This window comes from Oryzias melastigma, linkage group LG5 (assembly GCF_002922805.2).
Source record: "Oryzias melastigma strain HK-1 linkage group LG5, ASM292280v2, whole genome shotgun sequence".
Classification (NCBI taxonomy): Eukaryota; Metazoa; Chordata; class Actinopteri; order Beloniformes; family Adrianichthyidae; genus Oryzias; species Oryzias melastigma.
This window is the reverse complement of record NC_050516.1, coordinates 12,293,045-12,312,771: the sequence shown is the minus strand read 5'-3', so window position 1 is coordinate 12,312,771 and position 19,727 is coordinate 12,293,045. Positions and strand designations below refer to the sequence as shown.

The 19,727-nt window shown below is 36.4% G+C and overlaps 2 protein-coding genes across 34 annotated transcripts in view; one reads left to right on the top strand and one right to left on the bottom strand.

Annotated features, from left to right (window-relative positions):
- LOC112145661 (LIM domain and actin-binding protein 1) overlaps nucleotides 1-3,888 on the bottom strand; it is a 15,924-nt gene extending 12,036 nt beyond the window's left edge. The window contains exon 1 of one of the 2 annotated variants that reach the window (XM_024271021.2): nucleotides 3,728-3,888. The gene's annotated coding sequence lies outside the window, so the exon portion shown is untranslated. The remainder of the gene's footprint in view (nucleotides 1-3,727) is intronic. The other variant, XM_024271022.2, reaches the window with a different exon arrangement.
- A 3,703-nt stretch (nucleotides 3,889-7,591) lies between these two features.
- Nucleotides 7,592-19,727, top strand: part of znf740a (zinc finger protein 740a) — a 28,617-nt gene continuing 16,481 nt past the window's right edge. For 5 of the 32 annotated variants that reach the window (XM_036211879.1, XM_036211877.1, XM_024269094.2 and 2 more), the window contains exons 1-7: nucleotides 7,595-8,126; nucleotides 10,848-11,010; nucleotides 11,240-11,422; nucleotides 11,946-12,092; nucleotides 14,178-14,298; nucleotides 14,554-14,637; nucleotides 17,291-17,374. In XM_036211879.1, the coding sequence (XP_036067772.1) occupies nucleotides 10,966-11,010; nucleotides 11,240-11,422; nucleotides 11,946-12,092; nucleotides 14,178-14,298; nucleotides 14,554-14,637; nucleotides 17,291-17,374 (664 nt within the window). In that variant the 5' untranslated portion in view covers nucleotides 7,595-8,126; nucleotides 10,848-10,965. The other 27 variants (XM_036211874.1, XM_036211875.1, XM_036211873.1 and 24 more) reach the window with 19 other exon arrangements.

Sequence of the window (19,727 nt, the reverse complement as noted above, 5' to 3'; positions counted from 1 at the left end):
ACGGAAACTGTTTCTTCTCGCCGGAATCTTATCAATAAATCCACTTTTCATCGGTACTCTTTTTTTAATCCATCTCGCTTAGGTTGTGGCATGGAAACAGGTTTTCCACAGACAACTCCACCATTGTTTAAACCGGTAAACAAGGCAGGAGCTTATCGCAGGATCAGACATTAGATAAAAGGTCTGGACATGATGCAGATTTGGATGACTGAAACAGAGTCGCTGAAGCTCCTTTTTTTTTTTTTTTCCCAAACGGGGACAAACACCAAAGTTTGAGAGCCAAAAGAGTTACGAAGCAACTCAACGGGTTCAAACCTGCACCGCCACCCCTGCTACACGATTGCAAAATGGAAAAAAAAACTGAAAAGGCCTCAGGAAAAGGTTACGACATCTTTCAGAGGGGAATAAGTCACTGATTTAATTTGAAAGGATGTGATTCAACAAGTAAATCTGTGTTTATTAAAGTGAGGTTAAGTTATGACCCTTCAATGGCAGCAGAAACAGTCGGTGACGAGCCTCAAATCGCTTAATCCAACCATCTTTTTCACAGGAGCTCCGACAGGATGACATCATTTCTCAGGCTCAAAGTGAAACTGGTAACAAGTGTTTGTAAAAAACTTTAACAACAGCAGCTGAGCGCCTGTACTCCCCTGACATGACCACAAATATTAGATCCTCCTCTCAAAGACGAGTTTGAAAGCTGCTTTTCTTTAATTGTGGAGCGGAAGTTGTAGTTGCGGGAAACGATGAGCAAAAGGAAAGAAAAACAAAACACAATGTAGATTCATATCGGAATTTCTTGAGGACATCAATGATTATTTTTAACACTTTTTGTGCCTTTTAGGCAAGTCCTTTCATGTTTTTCCAACAGCTTTGACAAAAAGGCCTTTTGGGTCAGTTTCTCACTTTTCTGAGACTCTCGTTTACTGGACACAAAGCTTGAGCTCTTTTTTTGCATACAAAGGAGACACACCCATGTCAGGTCACCTGCTGCGAACAAGGTCACAGGTTGACCAATAGCAGATACTTTGCATGCATCTTTACAAGGTGGGGAATGTGGGAAAAGCAAAACATTTCGACTAAAATTCTCATGAATGAGAGTTCACACCTGACATAAGACAACAAAACAGTAGAAGAATTAAAGACTTTAAAGACCCATTTCAATGAAAATCACCTTTTTGGGCTTTTTAACATGCTGTTGTAGCATTTTTCTCATGATGGAGGACATATAAAAGAATTTAAAATTAAAACTAGTAAAGTTCATTGGAGGCGTAACGATTAATCGATGAAATGATTTATCCAACCAGATCACTCTGTCCAAGCTAAACAGGTTTAAAATGATAAAATTGCTTTAAAATGCAATAAATCGATTATGTCAATATTGGAAAATACCAATTGGATGGAGACAAGTCAAGTTTAATGTAAGATAATGTAAAAACAACCAAGTGCGTTCGTAGCAGACAACACTCATATAATGGAAGCAAAAAATGATCAACCATCAGTGCAGTCCAATGTGGGGAAACACTGAATTTATCAAAGACATGTGACCATACAGTGTGGAACATTGTTCTAACGCGGAATCTGAATTCTTCCATTACACCTCCCATTGTAGGGGTATTTGGAGCAGTAATGGCGTCCAAAATTGTTTTTTTTAAGGGGAAACCATAGGGACTTTTCACTGTGTATCCCTCCGCCGCAAGGGTGTTGAGGAGAAACGCATTTCTTTTCATGGCTGCGCTCTAAAGCACAGAAGTTTACAATTTAAGTATTGACTTTTTGTTTTAGCATGACTTTTTAAAGTTATAAAACCAATGTATTTTTTAAGAGCTAGCGCTAACGTACATGAACGGCAACTATTGATGACATCATCGAGGGTTAGTAACGTCTGGATTTGAAGACACTATGATGGCGTCCGAATTCCCCCAATATGCACTATATAGTGCGTTCTCCATTTCATAGTGCTGTCTGAATCTACAATTCCAAAATTAAGTGCCCTAGAAATTTCCCAGAAGTCTTTGCAGAAAACTAGCATGCATCAATGTTCACTACATTAGCAAATACAGACCACAATGCATTGGAGTCAAACAATTTTTGAAAAAAAAAATGTGTTTAAATGTATTTTTTTAATAAACCATCAACATTTTCATCATCAGAACACAGTGGAGTCACAAATAGAAATGTTCAGATTGATTAGATTTTCATTCGTGAAATCAATGACGTGATATCCAGAATTTAACAAAAAGAAGACAAGTGCTGAACATGGTGTCGGCATTGCTTTTGAAATCCAGGGTATGATATAGTCCTGCAATATATGTTTTTTTAGTATTTAGGGATTAGGGTGGGAATTTGGACATAGCTTATGTTTCCATAACTCTCCGTTTGGAGGGATAAATGTACAGGAGAAGCCGTAGGAGTTGTGGAGGAATTCAGATTCAGCCCAATAATATTCAGTTTACTTTGATGGAGAAAAACAACAGCGGGCTGAACTTTGTGAAACTAAAATGTTAATGGGTTTGACATTATTTTTTTTGTACACGTATTTAATTTAGACTTGATTATGTTGCAAGAAATACACAACATTTAGCCCTTGGACACGTTTAAAATACATGCGGGGAATCCAGCAATGCGCATCTCGGCATTACGTGTGGCCATCATGAATTTCCATCCGTTTCTGTGCTTGGTTGCACATAAATACGTGCAAAAAACCGGCAGGAAAGCTTCACCTGCACGGTTCAGTACTCAGGTATTCCTCTGAGTCACACTGGTTGAATTTTTGGCTAAAGATGTCCTGGATTGATTTTAGGTAAGTGAATCAGATCGTTCCAACTGAACCAATTTCGACTATAAATCGTATCGTCAACCACAAAGTATGATATGAACTCAATCGTTGAAATGAATCGTTAAACCTCTACTGTTCATTGTTGATTGAATCATGTTTCAGTTTTGCTAGAAGGAATCCGGCCATTGAGAAATAGTCACCTGTAGATGAAATAAACCGGTTTTCCCCTTTTAATGCTCCCATAACTCCTGCTTCTATGATTAGGATCATGGAATCATGGAAATTGTATAGTCTACAATAGATTGCACAATGTTTTTGAAAAGCAGACACAAAGCAGCAGCTAGAAAGCCTGACAGGCATTTCCTATAAGCAGCAAGCTTTTGAAACTTAATCATCTCAACTGAAAGATTTCTTGCCAAATTTACATCTAACTCTACTTTTTACAACTGAAAAAAGACATGAAAGTTTGACAAAAACAGAGGAAAGTGAGTCACCACTTCAGTAACTGACAGAGGAAGAAACATTTTCAAACATCTGAGAGTTTGAACCTGTAATTTTTGGGGCATGCAGTCAGAGACATGCGTGGAGGCCACAGTGTCATCTGAGGAACTTTAATTACAGGTGTCTGCGCAGACGCAGAGAAAGGAGCGTTTATGGCTAAGCTGGAAACAAAAAAAGCTTCATACAAATAAAGAAGATAATTTTAGAGAGATCATAGCAAGCTAAGCCGAAAACAAGCTCCACACCTGAACCCATCTGACAACAATCCGCTCCAACACTGCGGCTCCTCTGACGTTCTGTGCGCATGTGCGCTAAAAAAAAAAAACATTTTAACTCCATTTTAGTGAACTAAAACTACCATTAACCTTGAAAAACGACAACCTTTGGTGGTGAGGTTGAAGGTTACCTGCGTATTTTGCCCGACTTGTTCTTTCAATTTTGTCTTACCTGTGGGAACTTCCGCTGAGCCCGTATCTCTGCGAAACCTGCGCGACACCTGACACTCTGCTGCGGCTGCGTCACTGCCCGGTGTGGACGGCGGGGGCGGGGACAAAGCAAAGGTGTCACCAGAGTGGCAGAGGCAGGTCATGTGATTCCAGACCAATCACCTCAGGCAACAACCCTTACTGGTACGCGCGTGCGCGTGCGTGCACGTGGTATGTTTTTGAGAAGGGAGAAATGTCGTTTTTTTAAATTGTTTTTTCTCTAATATTTTTTAACGTTTTTGAAAACCTTTATTCAGGACATTTATATAGTAATGAATAAAGAACAATAAACTGTTAATCAATCAAAAAAATGGCCTAATAAAAAATTATTGCAATTACATTGTGATCTAAAATATTTTGAATATATACTATATTTGGGATTATTATCTAAAATATAATATTTCATTAATACAATAAACTTTTATTAAAAGTTACATAAGTGTAATTAAGATTGATATTATATATGATGATAATATATAACAATAACATATTTTAATTCTAATATAAGTAATGTTATGGCATTCTGTAAAGCTGTGACAGATTATATGTTTTAATTTATTTTTATTGGTTTTGGAAGAAATAGCATAAATAATGTCTGGTTTAAGCAATTATTTCAATAACATTTTGAGTTTGATTTTTTGTTAATATAAAATTTTGCTAATAAAATTGCAAAGATAGCTTACTAGCATAATATAGTAAAACTAAACAGAGTGTTTTTCCCAATTCAGGAAGAAATGGGTGTAGAAGGAGAGAGGGTTTGTGGTCTCAGAAGGATCAGAAAACACTGCAGTTTGTTTGTTTGTTTTTTGGGGGTTTTTATGTTGTTTTTTCCGGATTTGGTTTTTGGATGAAGTTTGTGGAGTCATATGCCATATATCAATGGTTATACGTCTTTGCAAAAATTAAAGTAGTTCCACACATTGAACTGTTATGGTCATTTTTTATTTTTTATTTTTTTGTCATCACATGTGTTGTACGCTGTGATGGCACTTGGTTGTTCATTGTTTTGATATTTTCCAAAATCAAATACCTGGTAGATCAATGTATTTTTTTTTATGATTTTATAATGCTATAGGTCTATTTGATTTGATTACCAACCTGCTTCCGACTGGTTGATCTGGTTGGATTGTCAGAATAGAAATCAGTTAATCAATTAAGTCGTTACGGCCCTACATGTCTATCTGTTTATTTGACTTGTTGGTATCCTACGTCTAATAACACAGTGAGGTTATATTGGTGTGAGTGGATCACAAAGACAAACAAAACATCTGTTTACCTGTATGAAAGCCAACTCTCATTTTTTTCATGTAGTATAAACAAACACTCCAGAGGCATGAAACCTCATATGTTGACCTAAATGTATTTTAGACAATTATGACACTAAAGGCAAAGATTATTCTAAAAGTTATTTTAGAATGAGTTTGAACTGTATCTAAAATCTTTAAGATGTAATAAGAAATTTTTGAAGATTACATTTCTGAAGTGCATGGAAATAGTTAATCTCCTTTTGCCTGAGATTATTTTTAATAAAAAAAAATCTGTAATGCTTTTTCCTTTCTATGTGATGCTAAATTAATTGGAGTCCTCCTGGATTAAATTGAATAAGTGACATACATAGTGAAAGGGTTAAAATGTGATTATTGTAGTATCAGTCTCAGTTGAGGTTTGACTAAAAATGTCCTATTTCTTAAACAAATCAGAAATTTAATCAGAAATGTCATGCTCTTATCTTTTTTTTTTCAAATAAAATGAATGCTTCATGTTTACCTGATATATTCAATATTTTTTACATGCCAGATGGTATTAAAAAAAGACTAAGAAAATAAAAGAAAGCAACCAGTGTTAGTGAAAGTCTGAGTATAAAATTAAAGACCCGATGTATTAAAGCCAACTGCTGTTGTTTGTATATTTTTCTTTGCTCTTTATTATCTGTTTTTTATATTATTGTCTTTTCATTTTTGATCTATTGTAGCAAAGCTATTTCCCCATCTTGGGATCAATTAAAGATATATCTAGCTGGAGACAGTTGGAAGGCAATGGTTAAAACCATATCACACTGACTAAAGTATATCTGATAATTGACTAAAACACGTAAATTACGGGTTTTGGAATCCATCTGATGATTACTATCAGTTATCAGATTTTGTGGTCATGTCAAACGTGTGCAACTTTTTAATTGCAGCGTCTGACTGCAGTAGCACATGACTTTTATTACATAATATTCCAAAGGTTGAAGTAAAGTTGGGTTTAAGTTTTACTTCAGTTAACAGAAGATGTTTCTTTTGAAGACTCTGTTCAGTGAAAAACTCTGTAAAAATGAGTAAAACCATATTAAAAATACCTTAAAAGTGAAATTGACCCTTTACAAATTTGGTTGTTAATTCATACGAGGCTCAACATTTTGCATCACAGTCATCATATCAAGTACTTGGTCCAATTGAAATGAAATCTATGAGGTGTATTTTTTTAATACAATTTATGCGAGACAGAGCAGTGGTGCAAAACAGATCTATCAAAGAAAACAATTTGAATATAATTAAGTGTTCAACTTTTTAATTAAGATTGTATTTAAATGCAACAGGTGAGTTTGAACTGCCTCTTTCTTACGATGTCTCTCTTCTGCTTTCCTCTCACTCAAATTAGATTTGCAGCATTAAATGCTTACACTCATATCTTCTGTGTATATATAGCACTTTGCTGCCTTCTTAGAAGGCCAAAAGTGCTTAACACTCTGGGGAAGCTAGTGGATGAGATCCTATCTCACAGACAGGTCATTCTGTGTCTGCATGAGTCCTCACTCCTCCAAGTGTTATCCCGTGAGATGGGGAGTCCCTCAGGGGTAAGTTCTGGGCCCACTGCTTTTTTCTATTTACATGCTCCCACTGGGGAAGCTGCTTTGGAAACATAAGGTTGATTTTCACCTTTATGTTGACGACTGTCAAATGTATGTCCCCATACACAAAGGTCCCAACCGCTCAGTTACGGCACTAACTGAATGTCTCAATGAAAGTCAAGCTTCTTGGACTCAGTTGTTGTGTTTTCCTTAGCGGGGATAAGGATCGTGGTCTTGACCTCCTCTCTTTCGCTCCCTTTGAGAAAGTCTGTGCTCACTAACTTGGTAGTGAAACTTGATGCTGCCCTGAAACTGGACCTTCAAATAAATGCAGTAACCAGGTCCTGCTTTTTCCAGTTACAACGTTTGTCCAGGATTAAGTCCTTCGATTCCAAGTCAAACCTTGAAATAGTGACCCGCGCTTTTGTGTTAACCACGCTAAATTACTGCAGCTCCTTATATGCTGCGTTAGCCAAGGCCTCAATAGCCAGACTACAGGTAGTGCAAAATGCAGTGGCCAGATTTATATGTGGTGCAAAGAAGTTTGATTACATAACCCCTGTCCTGGTGTCTTTGAACTGGGTGCCAGTTCAATATCTGATTTGTATGAAAATTCTTGTTTTTGCTTTTAAATCACTGGCAGGTGTGGCACCGTCTTACCTTTCTGATCTGCTTTCGAAATATTCCCCCTCTAAGTCTTTGCATTCTGCAGACCAGTGTTTGTTACTGGTTCCGAGAACCAAATGTAAGTTTCAAGGAGATCGTGCCTTTGCTGTGCTGGTTCCTAAACTATGGAATCAGTTGCCACCGGCTATTAGAGAGGTTTTAAAGCTGAACCGTTCTTCCACTTTCACACTATAGTTTCTGCCTAGCTGCTTTTTATCTTGTAATTTCTTTTTAAATAGGATTTTACGCATTTATTTTTTTAATTGTTTTTATGATTGTAATACATTGTGTTTTTTTACACATTTTTTAATTGTGGGTAACTTGGGTCATAACATTTCAGGTAGACCAAAACAAAAAAGAAAATGTTCAAAATAAAAGACTGTCAAGTTGTTATAAGCAGTAGCAATATATTATGATATCCCAGTTTGTGGACTTAATTGGAAAAAATGCTTTAAGAGCAACAATTGTAGAACTGTGGCACAGCCAAGCGGCGTGTACGCCCGTTTGCCCCCTCCAGGCTTTCCATCTGTTTTCTGTCATTTTAGGGGCTCAGTTCCTCCCATTTATCACCGCCTCTTCAATGCTCATCCCTTCGAATCTGCTGCAAATTGACGAAACGTACACAAAGCACACAACATATGTATCACGCATGCGTTAAACAAATAGATGATTTTTTTTTTCACGGCATTTTAATTAGGAACAGCGCTCTCTGTGTTCACGGGGAGCAGAAGATGAACCTTTTGCGTGAGTCTGGGGAGGCTCTGGTGCTGCTGTGTCTGTGGGGGAGTGAGCTACATCCTGTGGCGTTTCCTGTGTTTGTAAACTAGACGCTCCTGAAAACCTCTGCAAGTCAAACAAAAAGGTAGGACAATAAGGAAAATCTCCGTTTGGAATGAGTGAATGTTTAAAATTGTGCAGTAAATGGTCTATTTTTTTCTCTCTGTAACATTTGTGTTCACGGAAAGGAGCAAATAACTGTGTACATTGTTGTAGCGCCAATGCTAAGTGGCTAACAAACGTTAGCATGGGGAGGGGGAGGCGCTCGCGGCGACGGCCATCACGGATGTCTTTATTGCTCAGCCTTGTCTGGAACCAGTTGAGCTTTCAGTAAATTCTTTGGAAAACGTATATCCATCCTGGAATGCAAACGCATAGATTAAGCAGATGTAATAACCAGATGACCAGGTGGGCCTTACGTTTAGTCGATTTCTAGTTTTTGTGTAGGATCGCGCGAGGCTAGCTAAGGTTAGCAATCGTGCAAAAGTAGCGGTGGGTTGAGTGCGAAGGCCACTCTAACCTGTACTGTTATTTTAAAAGAATCTCCATGTTATGGAATTTACATTTATTTGCTTTGGAAGGGACAAATATAGTTTGAACAATCTAACCCGTCGGAACTGCTAGCATTTCTGCTTATTTAGCATTTGGTTGTTAGCGCACCGTTAGCTGGCTGCGCTAGCATACCTAAGTTGACCAGTCCAGAACACATTGTTGTACTTGTACGCCTTTCTTTTTTAAAATAGGGGAAACAAAGCATATATGGTAAGCAAATATTGATGTTTGCGCTCTTGCTGTTCGTCAAGCAGTTTTTGCATTCATGTTTAAAAACAACTTGTTATATAATTTTAATTAATCCTGTTTGATTCGGTTTGGTGGCTCTTGTGTTGACGTTTTCGAATTATTTGTTCCTTTTCCTAGTATTATACGTGGTTGTGAAATGCTCCACGTCCTTTTTGTTCTTTTAAATCTCAATTTCGTGTAGGGAAAAGTATTCACACCAAGTAATAAGGGGATCTCTCTACTTGAGTTTATCCCTCAAAATAATATTCCCTATGTTGATTAAGCTAACTTATAAGACATTTTAAACACAACTTGTATATCTCTATATAAAATAAATTCATTACCAAGAATCTCTTAGATGCTATTTCAGCCATCTTCCCCCCCCCAAAAAAATTCACAAATTATCTTGAAGATAATTCACATGTATTCATCTTAAAACTGCAGTTTGTTCTGCCGATTGATATTTCAGTTTTAAGGATATAGTTAAATATTAATTTACCATGTTCTTCAGTTCAAAATCCTCTTAAAAAGAATAATAGCTGTCAGTTTGACAAGTTTGTTAAAAGAAGAGTTCATGTTTATTGTGGCCTTACTACAATTACAATAATATTTATTTAAATAACTTTTCAAAAGCAATTACAGTTATTGTGCAGTTTTTTAAACAATCAACCTTGTACTTTTTAATTTTTGCAATGCAAAATATTAAAGTTGCTTATTAGAATATCTAAAATTGTTTGGAATAATTGATGCATTCTGAGTCTGTTTAATAGAAATAGGTATTTTTATCATGCCAGGTAAAAATAGGGATTCAGTTGAGTTGGAAAAAAACATTAGTTTATTGCATTTTCCCTGTTTCTATGTTAACATTTTTCTGAAATTGATTAGCTTGCACTAATTGCGGGCAAAAAATAAAACTAATTAAATAATTAAATTAAACTATTAATTATAGGCCAACTATTTACAATAAAAACTTTGTTTTTTAACCAGAAGTTCAAATTGTTTGTTGGCTACAAATTTTGTTTCAGTGGAAGAAAAATGACAAAGTTTTAGATGGTTATTCCTTCTTGTGTTCTTATAGGTTTTTCATATATCATGTACATGTTTTGTTTATTTTGGAATGAAGTGGTTGAATATTGCTTTCAAAATACAATAAATCAATTGTAATATGATCTTTATTGTATGAATCTATTTTCCTCTAAAGCAAATATGTGTATTTTATAAAAAATGTTTTTGCGTTATCTTTTAATACAAATAAAACAATTAAATAATTATAAAGGCCTAACTTTAAGTCACTAAAGATTTTTTTTAAATAAACAGATTGATTTTAAAAATGCTGTTTTAAATTGGGTTCTAAACCGAAATTTTGGCTTGTTTTATTTACAAACTTGTTGTTGAAGTCTATGGTAGATCAGTTTTTGGATTTTTTTGTTTTAAATCATTTCAATTCCAAAAAGCTACAATCCTATTGAGCAGAACTGTTTTGCAGGAGTTTTCTTTTGTATGGCCAGTGTACATTACAGTGGAAAAAAATAGGTGAAGTCAACTGCAACCACATAAGGGTTTGCCTCAGTTATTTTTCTGTTTCTCCACATTTTAAAACCTTCATCTTTGAGTTAGTTCCTCTTGTTTGCTTTAGCTGAATTTATAAAATAGTTTATTAATTTATAAAAAAATCTCAAATTTAAAACAAAAGCTGGTTTAGTCTAATTTTTTAAAGCTATCATATTTTTCAACTATTCAATTAAAACGTTTTTAATAAAATAATATATTTGTTAAAACATTAGTATTTCTTGCCTGTTTTAGCTGTTTGTTTTATTTATTTGCATAATTCTAATAATTGTGTCAGTACTACTGAGACTTTTTGGGTTTGTGTGTATCTGGGTCGTTCACATAATGATTTTGTGATTTTGCAGGTTTCAATTTGGAATCTTTATTTCTAAATGAATCTGTTCACTTTAGAAATGACAAAGTGCGACTGATATTTCATGTTAGGGTTTTTGTCTCTGTGTTTCACCCACATTCTCAGTTTTAATGCTAGATGAGTGAGGTGGGTGTGGCTTCCCACCAGCCCGACCATCCTGACTGACGGATCTCTGGATGACCTTGTCCCCACCCCTGTCCCTGCGCTCACATATACCACAGCAATGTCCCATCTGCCCAGCAGCTCAGTCCGCGACCATATGAAATGGGTTTGTTTTGAAAACTCCAAAATGATTACAAATAACTTTATTTGCAGTCTTGTGTCACTCAGGATGTTGTCGATGTTTACCAAAAAAAAAAAAAACCTAATGTAATTGATTTAATCTACCCTGCAAAATGTCATATGTCACACAGAATTTCCATCATTTCAAATTGAAGCTTGTTTTGTGTTTGGGATATAGCCGCTAAAGTGCTGCTCTTTGTTGCTTTTCTGTGCAGGCGGGGCTGCTTGGCTGCGAAGCTGTTCTGTCCAGCATGGCTCTGATGCAGGCCAGTTCCATGGCAGCCCCACCCAAAAAAATGGTGGCTCCCCTTGGCCATGGACCACCTCAGAGAGAAGGACCTGACCGTGCTCCTCAGAGCCACATGATCCTCCCGTCTGGAATGAGCTGTCCACCACTGGTTAGAACACACGAGGGAAATGTGGATTTAAATTGGGGCTTTTACTTATTGTTTTTGTGTGAGGTATACGCCCTTTACTTTTAGTCATTTACTTCTGTCAATATAAATGTTTGAATAAAGGGCATTGTTAGGATTTTTTAATGTTTTTAGCTTACTTTATTTTGAAATTTAGTAATTGAAATTAAAATTTGCATTGAGTTATTTTACATTTTTAGAGAAACAAATTATAAACATAGTAACAAACTTGTTTATTTGTAATTAATGATCACATAAGTATTTTTTTTAATTGCTCTACAGAGTTTAACATTTTTTGCTAAATGTCACTTTGTTTGACAAGTACAACCATTTTAACAGACATAATTTCCATTTATTCCATCTAACATGAAAAATAAATGTATTTTTATATATTTTTTTTAGTTTACAAAATAATTAACCTTTTGTACCACCTCATTTCAGCCACTTTCACATTGTATTTATAGTGATGATGGTTACAAAAATAGCGTTATCTGTTCCTGCTCCGTAGCTTATCCGGAAGGAAGGTGAATTCCAAACTCCACGCTTACTGGATGAGAAAGAGATGAGAGCCAACGAGGACATGCAACAGAAAAAAAAGAACAGGAAATCGGTAACGCCCTGTAAAGTGAGAGAACAAGAAGGAAGGGGAGGGAAGGTCAGTGGAAGTGATCGCTGAAAAGGGAATGGTCTGTTCGTGTAGATCCCTTCTTTCATGGTTGTGGGTTTCGCCTCCTCACAGCGTTTAACTTCATTGGAGCTCTGCAGACTTGAAGCCCTCATGGTGACAAATTTTGTTTGTGTGGGGGGTTGGGGGGAGGAGTGCTGGCAAGATGGAGAGGGGGTGGAGGTTTTCTAGAGAGGAAAAGGGGGGGAGGGGAGAGGCTGAGCACAATAACCGAAATTGCGTCCATTAACGGTGGGGGGAGTAGGACCATGAGGGCTTTTCCCATTGGTTGACATGTAAATTACATTTTTTTTAATACTGAAGCAGTTTTTTTCAAAATAAAATAGCTAATTTGAAAGGCCTATATCATGCTATTCTTTAGCTTTTCAGAGTAAACTACATCCATATATATGATAATAAATTACCTTTGGCACACTAAATAACACTTTTTTTTTTCTTAAATATGAGTTATTTTTGGAAGCTCCTTTTGCTTCCCGGAAGTAAGATCTCCTTTTGAGTGCCGCCCATTTCATGACGTCAATATAGAGCCGGCCACGGCAGAGAGCCGTTTGTTGCCCCTGCTGGTTTAGGTGCAAGAGGAACCACTGCTCCGAGGGGGACCTGGTGGCAGACAAGAAGGCGGCTGAAAACCTTATTCGTTGAAAAATACTTTTGTTTTTGGTAGAAAAAGACTATATAACCGGCAACTTTAAGAGTAACCTAAAATGCTCTTTGACTTACTGTAACTCCATATACCACGTGTCAAAGTCTAGGCTCAGGGCCTGGATCCAGCCTATATCCAGCACTCCAGATCATATTATTATTATTATTAATGGTCCAATGTTATCTTGATAACATAGTGAAGCAACACTACGATCATGGTGCTGAGAGATGAGTTAGAAGGACTTCTGGCTTTCTGTTTTAAACACAGCATTTTACATCACAAGGGTGTAAAGGGGTCTTCATTCTCTCACTCATGGTGCAGAAAGAAATAAACATAACCGGATAAATTAACTAAGGGCAAAACAAAGTAAAACAGCCATACAACAAAACACATTGGCAAAACCCACACTAAAACCCCAATCCGCCCAGACAGGCAAAGGGAAAGGTATCCCACTGTTCGGCTCGCAACCTATTATGTGTTTTGGATTTTGGCCCCCTGTGCAATTGAGTTTGACACCCTTGCCTTACACAATCAGCGTGAATTAGCTGAACTGCGGAGAAAAGCGGTTTTGCATTGGTAAGCAACACCTTAAAGCGGGTTTTCACCTATATGCAACACATTACTAATATAAAGTGTTATATTCTGGTGCCAAGCCGCTTCTCTCCACGACAGAATAAGCTGATTCACGTTGATCGCATAAAGGGAGGAAGTTTACTGCGGTCAAACATAAACACGGGTCTGGAGCTAAACCTCCAATGTAAAAGCCTTATTAAAAATCTGAACACTTTTTTTTAAATATCCTTTTTCCTTCCACTCTCTTTGGGGTCCAGATGACTCCAACCACATATTGATGTGTGATTCCTTCCATGACAAATGTGGACAAGGATGGACAGGATTTTATGTCTGCCATGGACATTAGTGACACTCAAAAATCAATGATAAAAAAAAAGTTCAGCGCACTGTCTTGTGGGGTCCAGATGACCCCACTTTTAATGTAAATAAGCCAAGGAGAACGGAAGGTGTTTACCCTCTTTTGACACATTTTAAGCTAATCCGGAACACTTGACTCACATTAAAAAGTTTTAATAAAAGCAGCTACAAATCTGAAATCTTCTGGAATTTCTGCTAGTGATGTTCATAATGTGAGAACTTAGTCGTTTTGGTAGATTAGAAGGGGCTGGTGCTCAGAAAGCAGGCTTGGACAGGAATGCTCAGACGTGTGAATGGAGAAAAATACTGCTTTAGGGTTTTTTTCATGAGTAATTGACTTTATTTCACTTAAAAGCTCAAAGTTGATTTAGCATGATATAGGCCTTTTTAAACTTATATTTTGCTTGCTGTAAATGTGCTCTTGAGCTCTTGGATTGCAGATAATGTAGATGTTTAAAAGTTTGAACTCTTTTTCTCTGCAGGGCGTGGGGGGAGATGAAAATGGCCCGTCCTCCAAAGTGCAGAAAAATTTTATTTGTGATCACTGTTATGGTGCTTTCAGGAGTGGATATCACCTGAAGAGACATATCCTCATTCATACAGGTATGGTTTCTGCTTTGAAAACCTTACGTTTCATAATTAGGTCATAAAAACTTTTAATGCTTGCATAGATGAATGAACTGTTGAAAGAGCTTTGAGCGCTTGGGCTGAGAGGACTCTGGGCGTGTGCAGCAGCTGTAAGGGTTTTGAAATGGCCTGCTTTAAACTTGTTTTGGTAAAAAAGAAAAAAAAAAGATTTTGCCTCACAGCTAACGGGGCTGTGAGATCTTGAACTAAAACTGGTGCTCTTCGGTTTAGGGGAGAAGCCGTATGCTTGTGCCGTTTGTGACATGAGGTTTATTCAGCGTTACCACCTGGAGAGACACAGCCTCATTCACACGGGTATGCGTCCTTCAACCGTACCCATATTACATAAGTCTGACTGCGCATGTAGTCTGTCACTTGAATGAAGGGGCAGATGCTGACGATTCATTTTGTCTGTGGACAGTAATTTCCAACAAAGCCACACTCTAAATCTTCCCATCCCAACATGTCATGCACAGTCTTTAAATCTTTGTCTGTGTGGTCCAGTAGTATAGAGTCCACTATTAAAAACTCCGGTTCTGCCTTTTTTATGTTTTACCATGGCCACTATAAATCTCCATTCAGCATTGTGACATCATTTATTTTTGCCATGAGCTTTTCAATGGTCTGTAGAGTCAAATTTTTAGTCTTCTTTGGAAGATCAACCACATTTTTAGTTTTAAAGGAATTTATTTCTAAAGATTTTTTAGGAGCAACTAGTAGGTGAGCCATCACAGGGATGAGTGCCTTCCTGGGGGACTTAAAAAATCTCACATTTATTACATGCATGTAAACTTTTTTTTTTATCAGAAAAACTTTACTTGTAGATTATTTCTTTTTTTCTTTTGTTCACCTGTTGTGTTCTATCTCACAACAGAGTATTGGGGCCATTTTACAAGCCAACATTTTTTTTTTAAGTTTAATTTAGTAAATTTAAGAGGAATAAAAGTCATAACTGTTAAATTACCGGAATAACATTGTATATTTTTGACTTCAAAAGTCATAGGGTAAATTATTACTTTTTTTCTCATAAGTTTACATTTTTTAAAGTTGCCAATCTACAACTTTAAAGTAAAAAGTTATAGATTTACTAAAGTCTCAAATCTAGACTTTAAAACATGTACGAGGAAAAAAGTCATAAATTAACGAGAAAAAATACCAAAGTTGTCTGTCTATCTAAGCCATTTCTGGATAGGTTTAAAAAAAAGAAAGAATTTGTGAACCTTTTGGCAGCTCAAGATATAATTATTATTAATGTAGCTGGCTTTCTGGGGTTCTACGTCGATAGTGCGGTAAGAAGGAGCTCAGAGACAAACAATTGGAGGACCGCCACTTTATTTCTGCCCTTATCATTCACATACGCAGAAGTCCATTTGTCACCTTAGGTCATGTAACTGTCATGCGCAGAAGGGACAGCACAATGAATGAAAAGTGTTAAAAACGTCCCCTCGTCCAAATGAAACGCCCTGAATGAAAAAGTCTGTTACATTAGCATCAAAAAGAATATGCTGGGGCTCCCCACACAGAAGCATCACACAGACTTGAAGGAGATCTTGTCTTTCGTAGAGGAAGAGATGATTGGAAGTGGACAGCAGCAACGAGAACTGCAGAGATCCTGCAAGCCACCCATCAATGAGAAAAACATTAATAAACTGTAAATCAAGCAAAGGAGCGTCCCTACATTTGTAACGTTATCAATAAACATTCAGATTACCTTTTCAAAGACGCTTTGACCAAAACGAGTTTAGTTGGTCTGCTGCTGCACATATACACCCGCTGGACCGTGTGCTTACTTCAACTTTAATCTCATAATTTTACGACTCTATATCTCGTAATATTACTTTTTTTGGTGGCCCTAATACTCTGTCGTAAGATCCGCGTCTGTCATCTTGTGTTGTTTTTTTTTTTTTTGCAGTGTAGGAAATAGTAAGCATTTAGCTCTGTCGTCCAATGTTTAATAGTTGCTTCTTGATTTATTACTAGCTTCTGCATTCCAGTACTTCATAGATGACTTCAGGATTATGATATTTTCCATGTGAGTTTGTTTGGCATCGAGTCAATAGTTATTTGGCAGCATTGAAACGCAGTGATTGGCTTCTGTTTTTTGATTTATTTTGATATATATATATAATGTATATATATTTGTTTCAGCAGTAATTCCTAAGTAATTGCAGGTTACCTTCCATAAATTGATTTATTCTGCATGTTTTTTTTATATTTTTAAATTTAGAAATTATTTTCTTTACTATGCACCAATGATTAGTTTTTTGTTTAGATATACTAGTGTTCTCCTAATTCTAAAATACTTACTTTTGCAAGTTTTGTCAAAAACTTTATTTAAACCTTAAGTTTTTTTCTGTATTTGTTTAGGATTTAATTAACTATTGCTTTTGTCACTATTGACTGCAGATGATGTTGATAACAAAAAGCTGTATTTAAAAAAAACAACAAAAAGACTTTTTGATAGTGGACTCAAACTGTGGACTCCAGTAGAATCTTTAGATATTAATAAAGCAAGTAAAAGCTAGACTTGAGGGTACTAAATACATGTATTTTTTTTTAGAGTTTTCTTCTAATAAAATAAGTTGGATTTCAATCTATTTTACTATATAAAAAAATAAAAAATGCAGGCTTTATTGGATAATTATTTGCAAATATTTCCCCTTTTCTCATTATCAGATTTGCATTTTAAGTTGAATTTTATTTATTTTCTTTTCACAAACCATGACTGCTGCCCCAGAATGCCCCTTAAAAAATACAGTGTCAAATTCAAGCTGGTTAACTTTAGACTAAACTGACACGCTTTGTCTATCAACCATAACAGCTTGATCAAGCTCTATCGCTTTGAGAATGCTCTTTATCATTTTCCGTTTCATATAATTTGTGGTTCTTTTTTTTTTTTTTCTTTCCACCCAATTCTTTTAATTTTATCAGACTAAAAAGCTAATGATGTTATGCTCTGTGTGTGTAGGGGTGAAGCCGTACGCTTGCACCATGTGTGACATGAGGTTTTTCCAGCGTTACCACCTGGAGAGACACAAACTCACTCATACGGGTATGAGTCTTTTCACCGTACCCAGTTTTTTTCCTTCTTTTTTTAAGCCCTAATTTAATTTAAATCAAATGAGAAAAAACAGAATCTCTTGCTACCATGCAGTTATATTTGTCATTGCTTTATTTGCTCTCAGCCATGGTTTTTGCTTACATGCTGCTCTTACTGTGCGTCAAGTTTCACTTTAGTTTAGGCTGCTCTGGATCTATTGTTGCTATTACTTGGGTTTAGTGGAGCTAAAGATCTGCTATTCAGCAGACTAACAGGAGGGACCAGATTATTCATCTAAGGCAGTTTACTTTATTTACATAAATGTTGGCAGTTTTTTGTTTTTGACCAATTTAATTATCAGCACAAGACTTGCAAATTCATACATTTATGAAGCTGAAATAGACTTATGGCTACTAAAGGACAAAACAACAAATTAAATCTTAAAATGGTGTAAAAAAAAGGTTGTTTGCCCAAAACTTACAAGGTTCCAATTACTGCTTCCATAAATAAATAATTTTAGTTCAATTTCCAAATATAGTTTATAAAACGGTTGTCAAAATCAGTTGTTTCTTTAAGGTGAGGAATGAAGTGAAACATTTTTGTGCAAAAAATAACTTAACTTCAGTTGCTACATGTTTATACTTGTCGATGAATTGTGACTTAACTTGAGGAGGAAAAATGAACATTTTAAGAAGAAATGCTTCTTCCACAAGTTTAACATTCATAGATAATAACTCTACAACTCTACACACAGTTTGGATGTGGAGTTGGTATGCTAGATGTTGGTGTAGCTGGTAAAATGTTTTGGGGTTTCTTTTTACTTTCTGACCTTGATGATGATTAGCTGGAACTATGTTTCCACCTATATTTGATGTTTTTCCCACATATAAGAAAGGCCTTTCATTCTGCATTGTCTTGAAGGGTTACACAACAGGACAGCTGGAGGCTGACCTCTCTCTCAGCCCAGATTTGACAAATGCAAAAAAGGGGGTGGGGCTAGGTGGAGCTGAATGGGGGAGGTGTGGTTTAAATCTGTGATTGACTGTGACAGTGAGGTTAGCTTGAGGTAATGTTGTCACTCTGCATCTTCAACATGGAGAGTGATGCTGAGCAAAGTGATGCCAGTTGGACTGCAGAACTTTCTGTGGAGGTTTGAGGATTTTTCTCTTCCCCCTTCTCCCGAGGCAGGCGGTCATAGTCCAGACCGAAGGGGACCCGTGTCTCAGTGGTAAAATGACACTAGCATCATAGCTAATAAAGGCTAATGTATTAAGCAAACAATCCCAAGTGAAACATTCATTGCAAATCCATCATCCCAAAGGAGTTCGCTGAATTCAACGCCAACTGCAGTCAACCACTGTTGACTCATTTTGAAGTCCACTGGAAAGTTGTGGAAGCCAGTAGATTTTTGACAACTGAAGACATTTCACAAACAAGCCATGCTATAGCTAAATCAATAACAACTGTTACCGAGTCAAAGATAGTCGAGGCTTTTATACTGGAGCTTCAGCGCATGATGACGGGAAACTTCTGAAATGACGTAGGACTTAGACCAGATGACCAATCACAAAATTCAACTGTAATACCTCGTTTCAGCCTGTAGGGGGCAACACACAGATGGTTTTAAACTATGATTCCAGGAATCAAACACATTTATTTTAAATGGCCAAAAATGTGGAAAGGACCAACAGGCAGAACCTTTAAAGCCCCATTTATAGGGGTCAACAGACAAAAAAGTTGATTTAGTGTTTGGTTACCCTTTACATTTTTTGGAGATGGTAGCCTGGTTTTCATCAGTGAATGGTTGATAATGGTGGTCGCAGTTGGACTGGAACTGTTCTTTTGTTAACTTACTATATACATTTATTTTTGCATGTTATGCTTTTATAATTTGAATTTTATTTTTTTGGGGGGGGGTTGAATATTAAAGAGCAGAGTAATTTGGTCAAATTTGTTTTAAAAAGCATAAAAATGCAATTTTTAGTGACGCTTAAACACACAAATTTCACTTTTATTTTAACTTGTATACTATTAAACCTTTACTAAAAGTTTTGTGGACCTTCAGATTCATCTGTGTCTTGTTGAAATTTGTTTTTGATTTTCTGTCATGATGCTCTCCATTTGATAATACATTTCTCCCTATTACAGGAGAGAGTTTTAGTAAAAAAAAAAAAAAGACAAAAGAAAAGGAAAATGTTTTCTGTTTCCCTGTGTGGAATGATGGGGTCCCCTGAGATGATGCTTGTTTTATAAATTCCTCTTGGAGCTAAAGGAACATCTTGGGTTAATTTGTCAATTTGTGTATGTAGGGGTGAAGCCATACGCTTGCTCCTTGTGTGACATGAGGTTCTTCCAACGTTACCAT